Source organism: Temnothorax americanus, unplaced genomic scaffold (assembly GCF_048541705.1).
Source record: "Temnothorax americanus isolate GAGA-0224 unplaced genomic scaffold, ASM4854170v1 Scaffold4, whole genome shotgun sequence".
In the NCBI taxonomy this organism is placed as follows: domain Eukaryota; kingdom Metazoa; phylum Arthropoda; class Insecta; order Hymenoptera; family Formicidae; genus Temnothorax; species Temnothorax americanus.
The window spans coordinates 6951995-6969320 of record NW_027509547.1 but is presented as its reverse complement, the minus strand read 5'-3'; the positions used below and the strand labels follow the sequence as shown (position 1 = coordinate 6969320).

At 39.5% G+C, this 17326-nt stretch overlaps 2 protein-coding genes and 1 long non-coding RNA gene across 6 annotated transcripts in view; 1 reads left to right on the top strand and 2 right to left on the bottom strand.

The window, feature by feature from the left end:
* The window catches only part of LOC143902728 (uncharacterized), a 101630-nt gene extending 94780 nt beyond the window's left edge, over window positions 1–6850 (top strand). The window contains exon 4 of the long non-coding RNA XR_013258463.1: window positions 3839–6850. This is a non-coding gene — a long non-coding RNA (uncharacterized LOC143902728). The remainder of the gene's footprint in view (window positions 1–3838) is intronic.
* The window catches only part of LOC143902726 (uncharacterized), a 37288-nt gene extending 27452 nt beyond the window's left edge, over window positions 1–9836 (bottom strand). For 2 of the 3 annotated variants that reach the window (XM_077415876.1, XM_077415878.1), the window contains exons 1-2: window positions 9134–9836; window positions 8819–9001 (exon numbers count right to left, since the gene is read on the bottom strand). The gene's annotated coding sequence lies outside the window, so the exon portion shown is untranslated. The remainder of the gene's footprint in view (window positions 1–8818; window positions 9002–9133) is intronic. The other variant, XM_077415877.1, reaches the window with a different exon arrangement.
* A 1872-nt stretch (window positions 9837–11708) lies between these two features.
* Window positions 11709–16928, bottom strand: LOC143902727 (uncharacterized). Of its 2 annotated transcripts, none has more exons than XM_077415879.1 (3): window positions 13618–16923; window positions 13040–13126; window positions 11709–12976 (listed from the first exon to the last, which is right to left on the bottom strand). In XM_077415879.1, exons 1-3 carry the CDS (start codon window positions 14674–14676, stop codon window positions 12872–12874), a joined length of 1251 nt encoding a protein of 416 aa, XP_077272005.1. In that variant the 5' UTR covers window positions 14677–16923; the 3' UTR covers window positions 11709–12871. The 2 variants fall into 2 exon arrangements, 1 of the variants encoding a protein (XP_077272005.1); XR_013258462.1 differs by having other exon boundaries at window positions 12919–12976; window positions 13040–13373; window positions 13618–16928.
* Between the last annotated feature and the right edge of the window lie 398 nt (window positions 16929–17326).

Sequence of the window (17326 nt, the reverse complement as noted above, 5' to 3'; positions counted from 1 at the left end):
AATTGCATCGAACTGTCGTGCTGATGAACTAATGAAAATATCGATCAGGGAATAACGCGTGACACGCGAGAAAGTATTATTATCATTGACCAGCACGTGGCTATTATCGTTGTCCAGCCACGTGGCTAGAACGATACAAAAACGGCGTAATACGACGCTGTGTATGGAATTCGACGCCGCGCCGCAACGGCACCGCAGAAACCGGTCGCCACTGTGACTCACGTTGCACCATCGGGGATGCAGCTTGCACTTTCGTCGCCTCCATGTGACAGTCAGCTGATCGCTGCGTCATATGAACGTGATGCATATCGCCGTTTTCGGCCTGCCAAGTAATCAGTTTTTGCAGATATTCTGGGAGAATTAAAAGGTTAAAAGGTCGATCGCGTTATTTTTGGATTTCTCTAATGCATGAAGAATGTGAAGACTGATACATTTTTGCACGTTATTATACGTTCGTTTTATTGTTTATTATTTAGCTGAATCAATAACAAGTGAGAAAACAACTGAGATAAACAGTCGTGTTGAAGAGAGAAATATTTCCGCCTACGAGAGAAAACGAACTCGGTGTTCGTTAAAATAAAACAAAATTGCAGGCGTCGCATCGCTTCCGCCGCACTTGTTTATGCTGAAAATACGATTACAAGACAAAATCCTGTATTGATCATTTTAGAGGCTTCGAGACACGCAGACTTTATTACAGTATTAAATTACAAACTGTTTGCTTTTGACAATATTTGCTTTAAACTCGACAGGCCGCGGAATATATTTATACTTTAATATACTCGTTGAGTACTACAAACTACCCACTTGAGAGTGAAACGTATGGCCATAAACACGACAGCTTTGCAGCCGCACTCGCTCATAATGCTATTGTAACTGCGGCTCGCGGTCCGCTGTTTTGCATGACTGATGCGAACAGATTGTTTCAAGCAGTAGTCACACTGGTGAACCGTTACTTTCGTGCATGACGTCTTTCGCGGGTGCTCTTGCAGAAATCGCAACTTGCGAGTGCATGGCATTGGTCGACGCCAAACAGATCGGTATTTTGTTCATTAAAATGCTCAGAAAAGAACACAAAAAGCTTGATTTACCTTGAGACAAAATTCAAGAAATCGCATATAAAAGAAATGTGTTTCGGTAACACTAGCCTAGTTTTCACCGAAATCTTCAATTCAATTCCATCGACTTAAATTCGGTTCTACACCGCATTATATAGGTGCGAATTAACGACTTCGGTGGAAACTAGACCATTGACGTATCGTCGATTAGTCTTTTGCACAAAAAAATATATATAGATGTTTCCGATATTTTTCACATGTATATTTTTACCAAATTTTCCGAGATTTTATATCTTTATGGTATATATTAAATTAAATATTTAAGAGTTACAAATTTTTTCATGCTATATTATTGTCAAGTGAGTGACATAATCTTGTAATAACTGTTGTAACTATAAATTAGTAGGACTATTTTATATTTATTTCATTTAGTAGGGCAATTGAGCTTTAGAATTTTTCGTTTTTCTTTCGTTTGTTCCGATCAAATAGCGCGAATATATCAATAACGCTCGATGTTGTCCTTATAAAACATCGGTACTTCTTATCATACCGGTATCACGAAGATAAAATTAAAAAGAAATAATAGAGATAATTGAAAAACATGTGTTTTGAACACGGATTTTGAAAGTAAATAAATATGTTTTTGTTCAAAAGTCGGTATATTATATAACGCAATGAGCTCTATACACACTGGAGTGAGCCATCAGCTACGATCAACTCGTTTTAATTGCATCTCTTGCACTCAATTTCAGAAAGTTCTGTGTGGAAGTGTAGAAGATACCACTACACACAGTTGAAGTTAAAGCAAACAAACCCATAGTGTACCACATGAGAAGACACATGTACAGGCCAGTACCTCTTTATATTAGTACTATCCTAGCTGAAAACATATAATTCCTAAGATATTTGATAGGTTAAATTATCGTAAAAGCGATTTTGTTATATTATTTTACTGATTTTACATTTTATTAATTTATCAGTTAATTTTATAAAATTATTTAAACGTGATTGTACAACATAGTTTAAAAAATTGTAAAAATTATATTGATATCCTGACAGTATATAGTTGAGTTAACGTTTTTAGCTATAATGTAATAATGGCACCAACCAGTCAGCAAACCTCTGATAAAGACAGCTTTTAAATCAAATCTATCTATTCTTTAGACTTGTTTTGGTTACCCCAAATCTTTGATAGCTTCAGTACGTATAGAGCTCATTTATACAGCGCGTAAAAGTGTATATATATTCGATAAACTAAATGCAAGATATTTTCAAAATTTGCCGATATCTTTCCTCATGAACAGATATTTTTTTCATAATTATCGACACCAAAGATGCCCTAGTTTCGACCTATCGTAAATGTCGCTGACCACTTAATCTATATGTGTCCGCATTTTGCAGAAGTACCCCGATGCGAATTTGTTTTCAATTCCTCATATCATACCTCGTATCCGTGATGATAGCGGACACTTGATAACCTCCGAGAGATTGAACGTGTTCAAACTCGGATAAGTTATTCTGGTGAATTTGAAAGCAAAACGAAGATCACAGCAAACGAAAGCTCATTTATAACAATATCTTGTCAGCACTTAAACAATTTTTATATAAACATATTTTAATAGTTACCGGTCGAAGGACACAAAGAAATCCGTAACTCGAGAGGCTGATTCTCTCTATGCAAACATCGAGGGACGCGGTTGCCAACGCAAATTTATCCGGCCGCGCTTAATTTACTTTGGCGACACGTGCGTTACCTCGTCGGCGCCTATAAACGGGCACCCGCGATACAGATCACTTCCGGGCGCCTCTGACTCGTCTAGACCTTTCTTTAGCTTTTCACGATCTCGAATTGTATGACAGCGCCTCATTGTCAGCACATTATCGTGACTACACATATGTCTCGATATGATTCACTATGATATCTGGAAGATATTTCAAAATATTTGTGAAAAGTAATGTCTCACTTTCGGTGTGGAAATTTCCAAAATTTTCTTTGCTTCAATCTTATGTTAGAGCTCTCTAAAAAAACCAATAACAGTTTACTACGTTATATTACGTAAGTAAAAATAGTTTTAAACATTAATCCAAACATAATTTATATATAACTAGTTATTTTTATAAGGAAGAATTGCGATCAAAATTTTGTTGAACATTTTGTTTTGATTACATGTATATTATACATATATTTGGTGTCATCGTATATTGCATATATTAATAATTAATTGATCGTACAATTCGGAGAAATAACTTCACAAGTGTCATTATCGTGAAGTCGTAAACTGTAGAACATTATGGTAGAAATGTTTTTTAACGCACGCACGCACGAACGTATCTTTATTTATTAAAAACTTATGAATCCTTGGTGTGTATATATCTTGTAATTATCGGCATGTGTCGTCGCGTCGCAGCGTTTGTGAAAAAAAATTATACTTGTTTACGTCGATATACGTCAAAAAAAGTGTCGCGTCATGCGTGATAACCGATACAGCCTATCCATACGCATAATATAAATGCGCATAATTATTATCGAGATCGAAAATATTTGTGCTTGCCATAAGGCTAAACTCCAAAGTTTCTGAATATGTAATTTTAATGAGGGAAGAAAATTAATTATGCAGTTTGTGAAGTAATTAACGAACTAGTTCGATAAATCGTATTATGGCGATCAATAACTCTACTTACTTTGTTACACGGATAGAATAATTATCTTTATGCAAGAGTAATTACGTTAAGTAATTACGTATCCGCGTAGAGCAAATAATTTTTTTTTTTTTTTTTAGCATTTACGATGCGTTTCCATAATCGACATCTAATAGCACGCCATACTTACCTGACGATTAGGATCTTGACTATCGTTGGGCTAATGGAAGTGACTCGGCACGAAGATCGAACGAATGGAATGCTCGTCAATTTCTCGCAGCGGGCGGTGAGTCGGAAGTATAAATGGTTACATACTGATACATAGTGTGTTCGTCGAAAATAAGTGTTTGTCCGGTATATTTGCAAAACTTTATTATATATTTTGTAGATAATTTTCTGATCTAGGATTTTTCGAATAAATCATCAGCTGTACGTATTCATTAGTTCTTATCTTGAAGTAAAAATGGTTCTTTACATAAATCATGTTTTTAAGACGGAAGAAACGCGTGTGTATATGGAAACAACTACTTGCAAGTAATAGCGTATATAGGCATAAAAAAAGGAATGGAATAATGTTTCTCCATTGTTTCCAAGTTGTTTTTCTCAATGAATTTAATTTAAGTCTTCGATTACGTCATAACGTGGCTTAGTTGGAGCCCTCCAAAAGGAAGGTTGCTTTCTGATTTATAGAGGAAAGGAAATAAGATACTGTCAGGCATTCTTCCTCTCCGAAGGCTTTCCGTAATCTGTTACGTAATGGGTTTCGTGGAAACGTTTATCTAGTAGAAAAATATGCATCGGTCAATGCCGAAGCAGCCGTTATTCGTACATCAGCCTAATAATTCTGTTTGTTCCAGGCGGACGACGCGACTGGCGTCGACTGACTCACGCACTCGCGACTTGCGGCGCAACCCAGATCCGATTTTATCTTCGTGCTGTAACACGCCGTGCATCGTGTGCCATTACGTAGCCCGAGAAAAACGACTTGTCATCGTGCGCCTCACGTCGCGCTATACTCTTGTACGCTCGTAGAAAATTATTATCTTTCCGCTCTCTCATGAATGGATTCCGTTCGCTCTCTCTCGAGGCAACGAGAGAAAGTGCGCGAAAATCACTCGTCGAATTGAAACGCGGCGATCGCGATTTCATCAGCATCTTGAGGGGAGTCACGAAGATCGAATTTAGAAACATACTTTGAGCGGCACAATGTTCGGCTCTTCTATTTTTCTCTCCCTTCTCTGCCCGTCCATACATCACACGAAATTGAAATAATTATGAAGATTATATGAATATGGTAATTTCAATAATATGAAAATTTTACAAGTAGAAATAAAATGGAAATTGTAATTGTACGCTAAAAATATTTACATCAATGAGACTGCGGTTACTTCTTTGTTGTATTTTTTGATGCCTTAAGGCTTAAGCGAACGCACGTCTTCTTCTTCATCAGAGACCCCGAAGGCCCATGCTGATCACAAGGAAAGTTAAGAAAATGCACGCCTCATGATGTCAACGGGGTCGCTATTTGCGTGCAAATCGCACGCACGTGCATTCGTTGTGCATACGCGAACTCTTTCCTCCCGCATAATTAATGCCTTCGCCTGGGGGGAATGAAAGGTAGCGCCCAGCGCCAACTAAGTAACGTCGCGAATCGAAAACTTTGTCGAGGCTTCTTGCGTCGCAATTGGGCTCCGAGAGAGAAGTGAAGCAACGCGACGTGTAGCAATCGGAGCACGCTGAGATATACAAGATAAATGGAAAGTCTTAACGACGCAATTGGAAGTGCGAAACTGCGCAAAACCAACATTGGCCGTAATTCGAAGGCGATGCAGCACATCGCGGAAGGAGGCGCGCGAGACCGGCTGACGTAAATCGAGATTTTATACTCGTGTGTGAACCGCACGTTTAATTACATGCAAGTTGAGCAAAAATTAAAATAATTCCCCGTTCGCCTGTGTGTCGAATCGCAAATACGCCACCCGCGCAAATTCTTTACGCATATCAAGACACGGCATATCGCTCGGGTAAATTACAACTTGCAAGTTAATAAGTATATTATCTAAATAGGCATATGGCGCAGTATGTGAAATGACCTCGGAAAAAATGAATCGATTAATTCCAACAAAGGCGTAAAATTACGAGGTCTTTTCCCAAGCGAATCGACGCTATAGTTCCGATCGACTGGAATCGTAAGAATGGCTATCATGGGCAAGGTCGAGCGATCGAAACAAGCGAAGAGCGAATCTCAGAGTAGCGGCGGCGATATCGGCCATAAAAACGAAGAAAGAGAGACGGACGCGTCGCTATTTTCGGCAAAATAGCAGGTCCGCATTCCTGTCGTCTGTCTCGTATGCATAGATTATTTCGTGTTTTCGTGATGATTTCTTACCACGTAACCGTACGAACCGCTCACGTTTGAGCGCCACGCTAAACTCCACGATAATCGCATGTTCAAGGCATTCAAAACTACGTAGCGTCGTAACTTTCTAGTTCACGTCTGAAGAAACCGCGATATAAAAATCAAGGGACTATCGAAAAGGTAAAAAAAAAAAAAAAAGACATTACGCATACGCTCATTGAAGCTTTGTATAAATGGAATATGTACTTTATTGCATTCGAAATTGCATTAATGTGCGCGAAATTATTACTTTCGTAAAATTTCAGTGTTGCGAGAGGAGCATCAGATGAATTGTATTTCGGTCCGGCGCGGAGGAGGAACACCGCATTCGGTTAACCGCGCGTAGGAGGGTGGGTAACACATCGCTTTTTGGCACATTGCTAATCAGTAATTATCACGCTTTTATAACGCACGTGCCATCGCACCGTAGATAATAAATGCAGCGGACGATGATAAACCAGATAAACGGTGCGTGATACGAGCTACGTTGACGTACGTATGTACATGACGTACACATACCATAGTTCGTGAATTCACTTATTTGCCGTTCCGCCGACGAAAATGATAATTCGTCGAACCCGCGAATCAAAACACGCGTATGCGAATTTACACCTTTCATTCAAACAGATTTTACAATGAGTATTTCGACGCACCGCATATATAGATTCAAAACAACCTTGAATGAGAATTAAATTATCTCGTACGTGCACGTAAGTTTCGCCACGATGATAATCGACCACATCGCCGGCTGTTTGCTCGCGCCGAATTTATCGAACGACAATATTGGCACAAGTTGACTCAATCCGTCTTCGACAAGCGTTTTCAATGCACTTCGCGTCCGTTACGCTACTATAACGCACGTCACGTCAGGTCTGCGCGATGATAAACGTGAATCGAGCAATAAGCGCGAATCGAATGATTGACGTTGCCCGAGATGTTTGATTTTTTTATTTGGAGAGTGAATTAAGAGCTTCAGAAATAGTCAGAAGCATCCATTAAGAAAATTAAAAATGAAGAACAGTTACTCTTTCAATTGCTTTCTAATTTTAATTTTCTCAACTACGTACACTGTTAAATTCGCAGGGTCAAATTATACTCAATTTGAGTCATTTTTAACCATTCCTATATAGGTCACCACTGCTCCTACTCAATGTATCGTTAATTTATCTAAACCAAAGGAGTTAAAATAATATTATTTTGTTTTAAAATAATAAATTTCGACACACAGTAATTAAAAATAACAAAATGTTATCTAACTCAAGGTACTGGTTTAAATTTCATCCTTTAACATTTAACAGTGCAGTATTGTTTGAAATACAAAAAAGCGGAATTAGACTTTAATATAATTAGAATTTAATTATAACAGCAAGGGCAATATATGCGCAGCAAGTAAAGAAATTATATTTCCCTTCAGAGCAATATTATCAAATGGAAAAACGGTCAACTTTGAAGAGAACAATTTTATTATGTAGAAGAATGCGGCTGGAGTCAATGGTACATAAAAAACACTCGTCGCATATTGTCGACAAGACCAGACGACTCATTGTCGCGTTCATAAATTCTTGTTAGTCTCTGCTAACACCGTGTAATAACTCAAAGACTCTATTGCGCGCTCGAGCGCGTCTAACGAAAACGTCACGTCTATCGCGCGTCGCGTATACTCTGCAAAAAGTTCACTGACTTCCGCCGAGCGCGGATTCGCGCGTGAAGCCTCAATTAAACTTTTCGCGGCGCGACCCGATTTTTTTTATTATAATCATTTACTCTATTTATACCGGGCGTTTTAATGATATTTTTAATTTATTTGCTTTTGGTTTTTATATTATCTGAGCTAATTGTGTTATCCATCCTGAGTTTATATTCTCCTCGGCTGTATCAAGAAAAGATTTTCTTGAATTATTTTTAAGCCGATTTATAAATGTATTTTTCGTGATGTCTAGAATTATGATTCGTATAGCAGTCCCGTGATAATGAATTTTTTGCTGAAAGCAAGACTTGAAATTTCCCATACATTAGAACGGGTGATCGTGTCGTGACTTCTATATGAGTTTAGACGAGTCACACACTTATTTATGACGAGAGACAGTGCTCTAACAATTCCACAAAGTGCGCCAAATGCTTTACCCACATTTCTTGGCACGTCGTCTCGATTAGGATTGGTGATACAAGAGTCGCGCCGACGTAAATATAGCACGAACCCAATCTTTCATTTCATTGTCCGTGTCGTCGGTTTCTTAATAACAGTGACTTTTAAATATAAGGAAGTTGTTTTAGAATATTATTATATATTATTACTCCACAAACGAAAGTGCAGTTTGCAATATTTCGCAAAGTTTAAGATAAGCGACGCCTTTTTAAAGACATCAACTTAGAGGTAAATAATTACCGGAATTAAAAGAAGAGATAAAACGTCACAATGACGATGATCGAAAATTTTGAAAGCGCCGGTAATTAACTTCTTATTAAAGTGATAATTTTAATTACCGTTTGCTGCGTAAAAAAAAGAACAATTTTTTCGTGCGTAGTTACGCGTGACAAAATTTAACTAGATAAAATACCGGACGAGATAACTTAAGCTCTCGGACGTCGTCGAAGTGATATCAACTTAGATACAAGAAACTAAGCGTTGTAACAGGAATTTTTCAGGTTGCAGCGCATGCTGTGGGAAGCGTCGCGTCTCATGCGAGGCGAATTATAGAGGAAAGCTATGCCGATAACTTACTTTGTCGAACGGGAATCGGTCTCAAGAGGCGCCCTTGCGCCTCTCTCTAAGCATAGCCGCGGCGTGCGGCGTAGACCGACGGCGGGGAATTAAAATCGCTGCATCCCACTCGCGCCGATGGCACGTCGATTACGTGATTCGCTTGTTTATATCCCAGACCTCGTCGCCGTGCTCGGTTAAGGCCTGGACACACGAATCGACGGAAGACGTAAGACGTAAATCGTAAGGAAATCCACTAATCAGAGTCGACTATTCCCCTTTTCTTCCCTCTTAAAGAGGGGAATAGTCGACTCTGAGATTGGTGGATTTCCTTACAATTTACGTCTCACGTCTTCCGTCGAATCGCGTGTGAAGGCCTTTACTGCGAGTGCGAGGAAAGCCCGTGACACGGTGACAGCGGCATCGGAGATTCGCAGGCAAGGCCACACTTTTGCATGGATTCCCAGATCGCACGGGGCGTTCATCCGCGAACTTGCACTGGAGTTCGACGCGGCGAGCTCGCCGCCTCTTTTGTACTTTATTTAATTCGTAGCGTGTACAAGAGAAAGAGAGAGAGAACGAGAGAGAGTTCGATACGCTCGTCAATTCCTCGCAATGTCCACTAACGAGCGTAGAGATCGCGGGTTCGTCCGCGCGCGCGAGCCGTCAATTTCGCTCCAGCACTTCAAACTTTAAACTCCTCTTTATTATTATTGTTTTTTATCAGACGTCTGCGTTTCTTCGGGGGACTTTGGCTTTCCGTCACTCGCATCAAAGAGTACGACGTCGCTCAGCTGAGAGAAGAATCCGCTGCAGCTGCTGTTTTCCGAATAGCGGCTCCGATTCGCGAGCGGTATATTCGGTGCGCGCAAGAGCAACACTCCTGGACGTTCACTCGGCGCGGCGGTTGGCGCGGCACTGACAATTGCGTATCGGTCAGAGGCGCCGTGGCGATGAGACAGGATCGCGAAATTGCGTGATCGCCTACGCGCGCGCCGCACCACGCTCCACGCTGCACGGCCGCGCGATGTTCCTCTCCCCCTCTCTCTCTCTCTCTCTCTCTCTCTCTCTCTCTCTCTCTCTCTCTCTCTCTTTTTTACCTCTTTCTCCGCAGCCCCGCCGCCAAAATTACACAAAAGAACGGAATTCCGCGCGCTCTGTCTGAAAGAATCGCGGCGAGTACGCGCACGCTTATGCGTAAGATCTCGTTTCGCGTGAGGCGCGAACGATCAATACGGATGCGGTTATTGCAGTTATCGCGCCGAGTATTCGCGTAGATGCGCGCCATGTGCGCCGCCGCGCAGCACGTGGCCGTCACGGTTTCACGTAGAATTATACGGCGCACAGAGCGTATCCTAGATCGAACGAGTCTTTCCTCGATGGATTCTTTGACGAAATTGGAAATGATCTTTCTTTGGCACAAATATCGGGAGAGGCTATCGCGTTTATCGCAAGTTCACCTCTTTCTGTCAACTAAAAGTGGCGAGAGAGTTTAGGAGATTTTGTACAAACATCACCGTTATGCAGCGCTGTTCCACTTTCTTGATTCACGCGTTTCTTATCAAGATCGCGCACAAATAATTAATGGCTCGAGCGATTAATAAAAAATTATAATAATGATAGATTATATAGGTATGTTAACACCGGAGGCAAGTGTTCCGTCCAAATTTATTTGTCGTTTGCGTTATGTATACAACGTTAACGAAAACTTCCTGCATTTTATTACTTACTAGCTAGTTATGTAGCTCTATACTAGCTATTTGACTCTATTTGGAGCGCTATTCTGTACTCGTCCACCGATGATTGTCGGTGTCGATAACGTTCCGTACCGACGTTTGTCGACCGGAGCTATTCGCGACAACTTCTCACGGATGTGCGCCGTTTTAAATTAACAATAAGTGTCAGTCGTAGTCGACAATCCTATCGGCGGGTCCTTCACCCATCGATATCGCTTGACCGACGTATGTACACGGATGAGATTATTATCGGTTTGTGCGATTGTGTCGGTTAAACTTACAACATTTTCCATTTTTTTTTTTTTTTTTCAATTGAATACAAAATAGCACTCCTCTGTTGGTCTGTTGACATTTCAGTTTTTACCCACGTCATTTTTCTACGAAACTTATTTGCATCTGTCGCATAATTGCAGCCTCATTCAGTTTGCGCCGAAATATATTCGGCTGGACCCGGACTGATGTCCAGTCGAGATGAATGGCGCGTCGCGTCGCTCGGTGCCGAAATAATTTACTCATATGCAGCCTACATTCGTCGATACTCGATTTCGTTGCTTTTTGGGCTCTAGAACTCTAGACGAAATGAAAAGAAAGTACGGGAGTAAGAAGTAAAGGGAGTAAAAGAGTGTATAGCAGTGACCCGCAGAAAAATTGTTCCCAAGTAAGTACTTGGGCGCCTGTCGCGCGTGCGATAAACAATATGTCGTTTGCTTGCCGTGACCCGAGCCTCGCGTCGCGGCATTAAAGTCCGATTAAAATCATTAACGCATTTAGCCTTTTAGTCTAAATTAACCTTTGCGTCTATATATGGACGATAATATCTATCCGGTAGGCAAAGCGTTTATCGACACCGGCAATCATCGGTGGGCGAGTACACAGAATCGCGCCTCAGATTGAGCCAAATAGCTAGTAAGTAGTAAAATACAGGAAGTTTTCGTTAACTGCGCGATAATACGCAGTCGAGCGTTAACCTTGACAATAGATCGCGATCCGGCTACACCCCGCAACATGTCTCCGCGCTGAATAAAAACTCAGGTTCGTGGCCGTCGCCGGCGAATCGCTATTAAAGTATACAAACCGCTGCAGACGTGACGTGTATATTCCTTGTTGCACCTATAATAACTCGTAGTAATTTTTTTGTTCTATACGCGTTTCCACGAGCTCATTTTAACACTGAAATGTCTACTTCAATCAGCCGTCGTTGACAAAGATATTGCAGGCGGTATCTTCTCTCCTTTTTACAAATACCAGATAGCGAACGTCGAATCGCGACGAAGGCGATAAATTTTTATTGCTTTAAAATACGAAAAGACACATTTACGCTGTAAAAAAAATTCAAGGACTTGCGAATTTACGATTTAGCAATAGCGAATGTGACAAACAGGGTCAAAAGTCACTTCCGTGGGTCACTCGCTGGCGATAAAGACGAGGATTTCGCGAAGGAAAAGCCTAAAAATTATGTGCATACGTTGCAGCTCGCAGCGCAATTCATTCTCCTGCAGTGCGAAATGTCGAGATGTAATTTTAGACCTCGAAGAGAATTGCATTTATCGCTGAATTTCCGCGCTGATATCGCCGTCCATGTGACGTCAATGAAACGAAAAATTAATTGCTCTTTTATTCATATCTGTGTTACTAAACTGCTGCTGGTCATCGTAGAATGATGTACGATATACGTTGTCGGAGATAAAACTTGAAATATTAATTATATTTTCACATATCAGAAATGAATTTGCAATATTACGTATATGTATGTTTGGATGTCAGAAATGAATTCCAAATCGTATAGATTAACGAAATAAAATTTAACACTGCGCGGACACCGTAGGTCTTTTAAGGTGTAAGTCGATTTTTCATTTATGATTCCCATGGGAATGGAAAAAAAAGAATTGCAACAGTTCTGGCCTACGTAAGTATAGAAATTACTTTTTGAAGTCTTAAAGATGATACATGAATTTTTCTAGATTTTGTTGTAACACAGTAAAGTTTTCAAAAACCCTTTAGACTTAAAAGTTCCAGGATATGTTTGGGTGAATGCTCCTAAAAACACGGTGTCCGCACAGTGTTAATTTTAATGCAAGAATAATTAAGAGCTTAGATTACGTAATATAATGAATCCAAAGCGATATTTTCTTCAGAAATGTTTTATTATATCACACACTACACTTAAACAAATAAAATTTATTAAAAGTACATTTTTATAGATTGTTAATTTTTATGTGTGTGAAAACGTTTATTTACAACACATATCGATATCAGGCGATAATAACTCGTAATGGATAAAAAGAGTATTTTGATATCTAAAAACGGGTTTCTTTATTTGATTACGTATGTTTTATAATTAGACTATCTGGGTAATATTGGTTGACGGCTGCTGTCCGCAAGATTTCGATGTGACCATGAATTGTATTAAAATCAATAGATATGTGGTGATGCTACCCACTATCTACAAGAAAAATCACAAGGTAAATAATATGTTTGTAATTAATGTAAATGATCGATTGCTTACCGCGGTAAGAAGCGTCGCGTCCACAGAGAGACCTTTCGCGCAGAATGTATTTTCGCGATGCAATATTTGCAAGGAAAACAGTTGCAACTGCAACGTTAGAATAACTAACCGATAGATTCAATGTTTAAAAATGTCACACACACGGAACATTTTCGTAGAAATAAATTAAATTATTATTAATATTATTCGCATGAATTAATGTGTCATCAGTAGTCGAATTGGTAAAGACGCTCGGATAGGGTCTCTATAGTAAGGAGGTCCAGATTCGAACTCTGGCTTGGATGTTATTTTTCGCAACATATCTCATATTCCGTATTTCCATATCTATTTATTCCTGTATTTTGAAGTTTTGTATTAAAATCGGTGTTGTTAAATTGATTATCAATCTTATGTTATTGTATATAATAGTATACTATTCTAGCTTTAGTTTGAGACTGTGTTTCAAGATCGATAGTAGTGGCGCGTGATTTGCTAAAGCGAAAAAATGTTCATTAATTCACGCGAATAATTGTTTACTTATATATAAAATTATTATTAATTAAATAATTAAAAATTAATTAAATTGTATTTTTTACTACCTCGTCTTTGATCTGTTTATCGCTGGTGTTGATAAGCACGTCGTGAACAGTGGTGCCGATCTGCAAGGCCTGGTCCTTGCCGGTATCGCAAGCCCACGCCATAAACGCTATTTTTATAGAATAATATCCTACGGCCGTGATGTAGTACGCGTACCAGATCTGTTTCTCCAGTTCGATAATGGCTACGCCCTCCTTCCACTGCACTATGTAGAAGTACAAACTGAAAGTGATTTCAGCGAAAGTCATGACTATGGTAGCGAGAAGTTGCAGACTGAAGATCGCGTTGAGCATCTGCACGGTATCGCTGACCATCAGATGCCGCTTCTTCAAGGCTTTGAGCTCCATTAGCAGAAACGGATTTCTCTGCTCGTGGTACACCCGTCTGAGGAGATGCGGCTCGTCGCTCACCACGAGCTCTCGCAGATTCATCAGATTGTCATTGATTCGTTTAAAACAGGCCTTTAGTACACAAACGCAGTTCATATACAACATATCCATCTGAAACACCAGCAGGGTGAGGTATAGTGCTAACACCTTGAACAAGGTCTCGGCGTATGTATCGGAGTAACAATTGATCGCCTGTCCAAGTAGGAAGAAGAAACCAAAGACGTCCTTGGCATGAATCAGCCTGGATATCTTTTGATACGATTCCGGGGGCACTCTCGTGGAGATCTCCATCATGGTCTGGAGCAAACGCATTCGCGGCTTGCTGAGAATGTACGTGATGACCGCTATGAAGCAACTGAGTGCTAAATAGCAATTACACTGAAGGGCTCCAGGTATGCCCGCAAACTTCATCGTCGAGGAAACGTCGACCTGGTAGAGTACCACCAGTCCGTAACCGCTGAAGATGCCTATAACGATGGTCGACGCGACGTAGCGCGGCTTGGACATCTCGAAGGCCGAAGCGGTGATCTTGTACGGAAATATTCCGAGAATGCGGGAGAAAATGAAGCAAGGATACATCAAGGATTGAAAATCCGTCGCGCGGAACGGCCGCCATTTTTTCCGCACTTTGCCCTTGGCTTGTTCTTTCAACTTTGGCGACGGACTGAACATGATCAGCGCGGTGTCATGGGAGAGCAACGATCTAGATCGTAGATTGCATTTTGTAAATTATCAATTGCATTATCGGTGCACTTTGGCATTCATGCGAGCGTGATCGCGAGAGCCTCTTCTCTAAGCGTACAGAGTTCGTCTTGCCACGGTAAAAATGCCGAGCACGGGTCCCTCCCTCCTCGTCGTCTAAACCCGGCGAGTTCAAGTTTAAAACTGCCAGCAGTTGCTGCGTAGCGAGACAGGACCATTTGTTAGCCGTGAAGTAACCATGGTGTTCTTCGATCGGTCACTTGGCACCCCTGGGATGCAGCGCATAAACTATAAAGTAATAATGTGTAATTGCCGCGGCGTATACAACCCATCATCTTGCGCATCTATGTCACGCGCAAGGCGTATCATGTGTGCATACACGAAAAAGGAAGCATCAGCTGCGCAGTATCTACACGTGGATAATAACTCTCAAAGATCCGTTAATAACGACGGCGCATTAAATATTGCACTCTAATTGTTTATTCATTCTATTTCGATAACAAGGTTGGCATTCAAAAGGCATTTTTTTATATGTGATTATATTGTGACATATTGTTATCTATTCGTTTATTTTTAATAACTAAACATATCGATATGCGTCTATTATTTTGATCGAACACATTGTCATCGATATTTACTTTTCGGGCTCTGTAGGCGAACTAAAAATCATTTCTGCGAGTCTCTTGAGGTATAATACGTTGAACACAATTGTATATTACGCATTAAATTGTTCCAGTGCTCGCCTTTTGAGAAACACTGATATTGTGAAAGGCATATGCGTAACAAATGTAATGTTGTTAAACTAACTTATGACGCAAGGACAATGCTATTATCTAGATTAGAATTAATCAACATATTTCTCTGACTGATGAATTTTTTAACAGGAATGACATAGTCGGTAGACAACAAATTATTTCAAGATGGCTGATCTTTTGTTGTTTAGCGATAATAAAAGGATTAGGGGGTGGCGAATGAAGCCGTACGTTATCATTATGATAATGCGTCGACCGCATTACGTCTCAACGAAACCTCATCAAATTATCGTTGATAAACGAAGCTCGAAATGCAAACATACCGCCAACGAGCTTGAGTTGTTTCCACGTTGTTTGAAAGTTAAACATTATGTCCATTGTCGACATGATGGCGATCGTGCTTCTGATGGAGGATGATGTATACGTCTACTCGTGCAAAAACAAATAAAGTAAAATAAAAAATTGAAATTTTCTAAATTGCACTAAGTAGGATTGATCGATTAGACAGAATGATCGAAAAAATCGCCAACATATTCTATATAACTAAATAATTATGCATTTAAGATATTCTAAGTTTTATATATCGTATATCCTTTTACTTACGAATTCTTTGATCAATTAAGAGTCGATTTTCTTGATGAAGTTGTCGAGGCGTTCAAATTGATCAAAGAATTCATAGATGAGAGAAAAGATATCTCTTTCAGATCAAAGGGGTAATCATAGACCAGATGCAACTGATTTATTTTATTCTTTATTTTATTCTGTGTGTGTGTGTGTGTGTGTGTGTGTGTGTGTGTGTGTGTGTGTGTCTTGTGGTTGACTACCTCTTATATTATTTTTTTACAAAATTAATTATATGTGTTATTTTTTACTTTCGTACATTTCCGTTTTATCTATAATCCAGAAAATGAACGAAAATAGACGACTAGATAGTTGAAGTAATTGGAGTATAAAAGATTTATTTATGCGCGAAATTTTAGCGAACATTTCATGTAATTCTGTTTGGCTCGGTACGTTTGTCGTTTTGAAACACGCTTTAAACATTTTTACGTATTCGCATACAACGCTTCATAAAATAGCATATTTATTGGTTGCCTTTATACTGCAAACGATAATAATCATACTGAGGTATATATAATAACAAAAAGCATTTATACTCATGCATAAAAATGCAGCACGTGGTGCTTATGCAAAGTCCTTGAAAGTCTATCTAGAAGAAAAACGTTGAGATATATGTATATCTACATAACAACATAACTTTAACTTATCAGCCGAGAATTCATAATAAAATTATTATTGCGAAACGGATCAGAACATTAAAAGCTGCAACACAGTTTTTCAAACTATGTATATAAATAGAGATATAATACATATTAAGATATTCTCTTAAAATATATCTTCATATATTTTTATACACGAAATTGTACAGCTTGAGAAATCAACGAGAGAGTAATATCAGAATAGAATTGTTGAAAAAATTAGAATGCTATTAAACACATTCTTGGGATTTTACATAATTTTTCAAATTTATTCCAATAAAATGATAAAATTTTTCATCAAAACAAATAAAAAAAAATTGTCATTTTTCCAGATTCTTTAGGGTCGATTCAGACACAGCCGTGCCGTACCCGTACCGTATCCGTATCGTTAACATTAGACAAGGATGGAGACAATAGGAATCCTTGTCCAATGTTTCTGTCCGTGATACGGTACGGGTACGGCACAGTTGTGTCTGAATCGACCTTTATAGTTTCGCGTCCGTCTCAAATCGTCTGCAAAACTAACAATCTCAACGTAAGAAGAGGAATTTTTTGAGAGATTCTGCCTGTTTCATACTGGAAACGCTCAAGCATAATTAATGCAGAGAT

What these genes read in the sequence shown, in the direction of transcription:
- LOC143902727 (XM_077415879.1), bottom strand. Translation starts at nt 14,676, where the DNA reads ATGTTCAGTCCGTCGCCAAAGTTGAAAGAACAAGCCAAGGGCAAAGTG. An exon ending in ATAAACAGATCAAAGACGAG is followed by an intron (nt 13,127 to 13,617) that starts GTAGTAAAAAAT and finishes CTAACGTTGCAG; the next exon opens with TTGCAACTGTTTTCCTTGCA. An exon ending in ACGCGACGCTTCTTACCGCG is followed by an intron (nt 12,977 to 13,039) that starts GTAAGCAATCGA and finishes TTTTTCTTGTAG; the next exon opens with ATAGTGGGTAGCATCACCAC.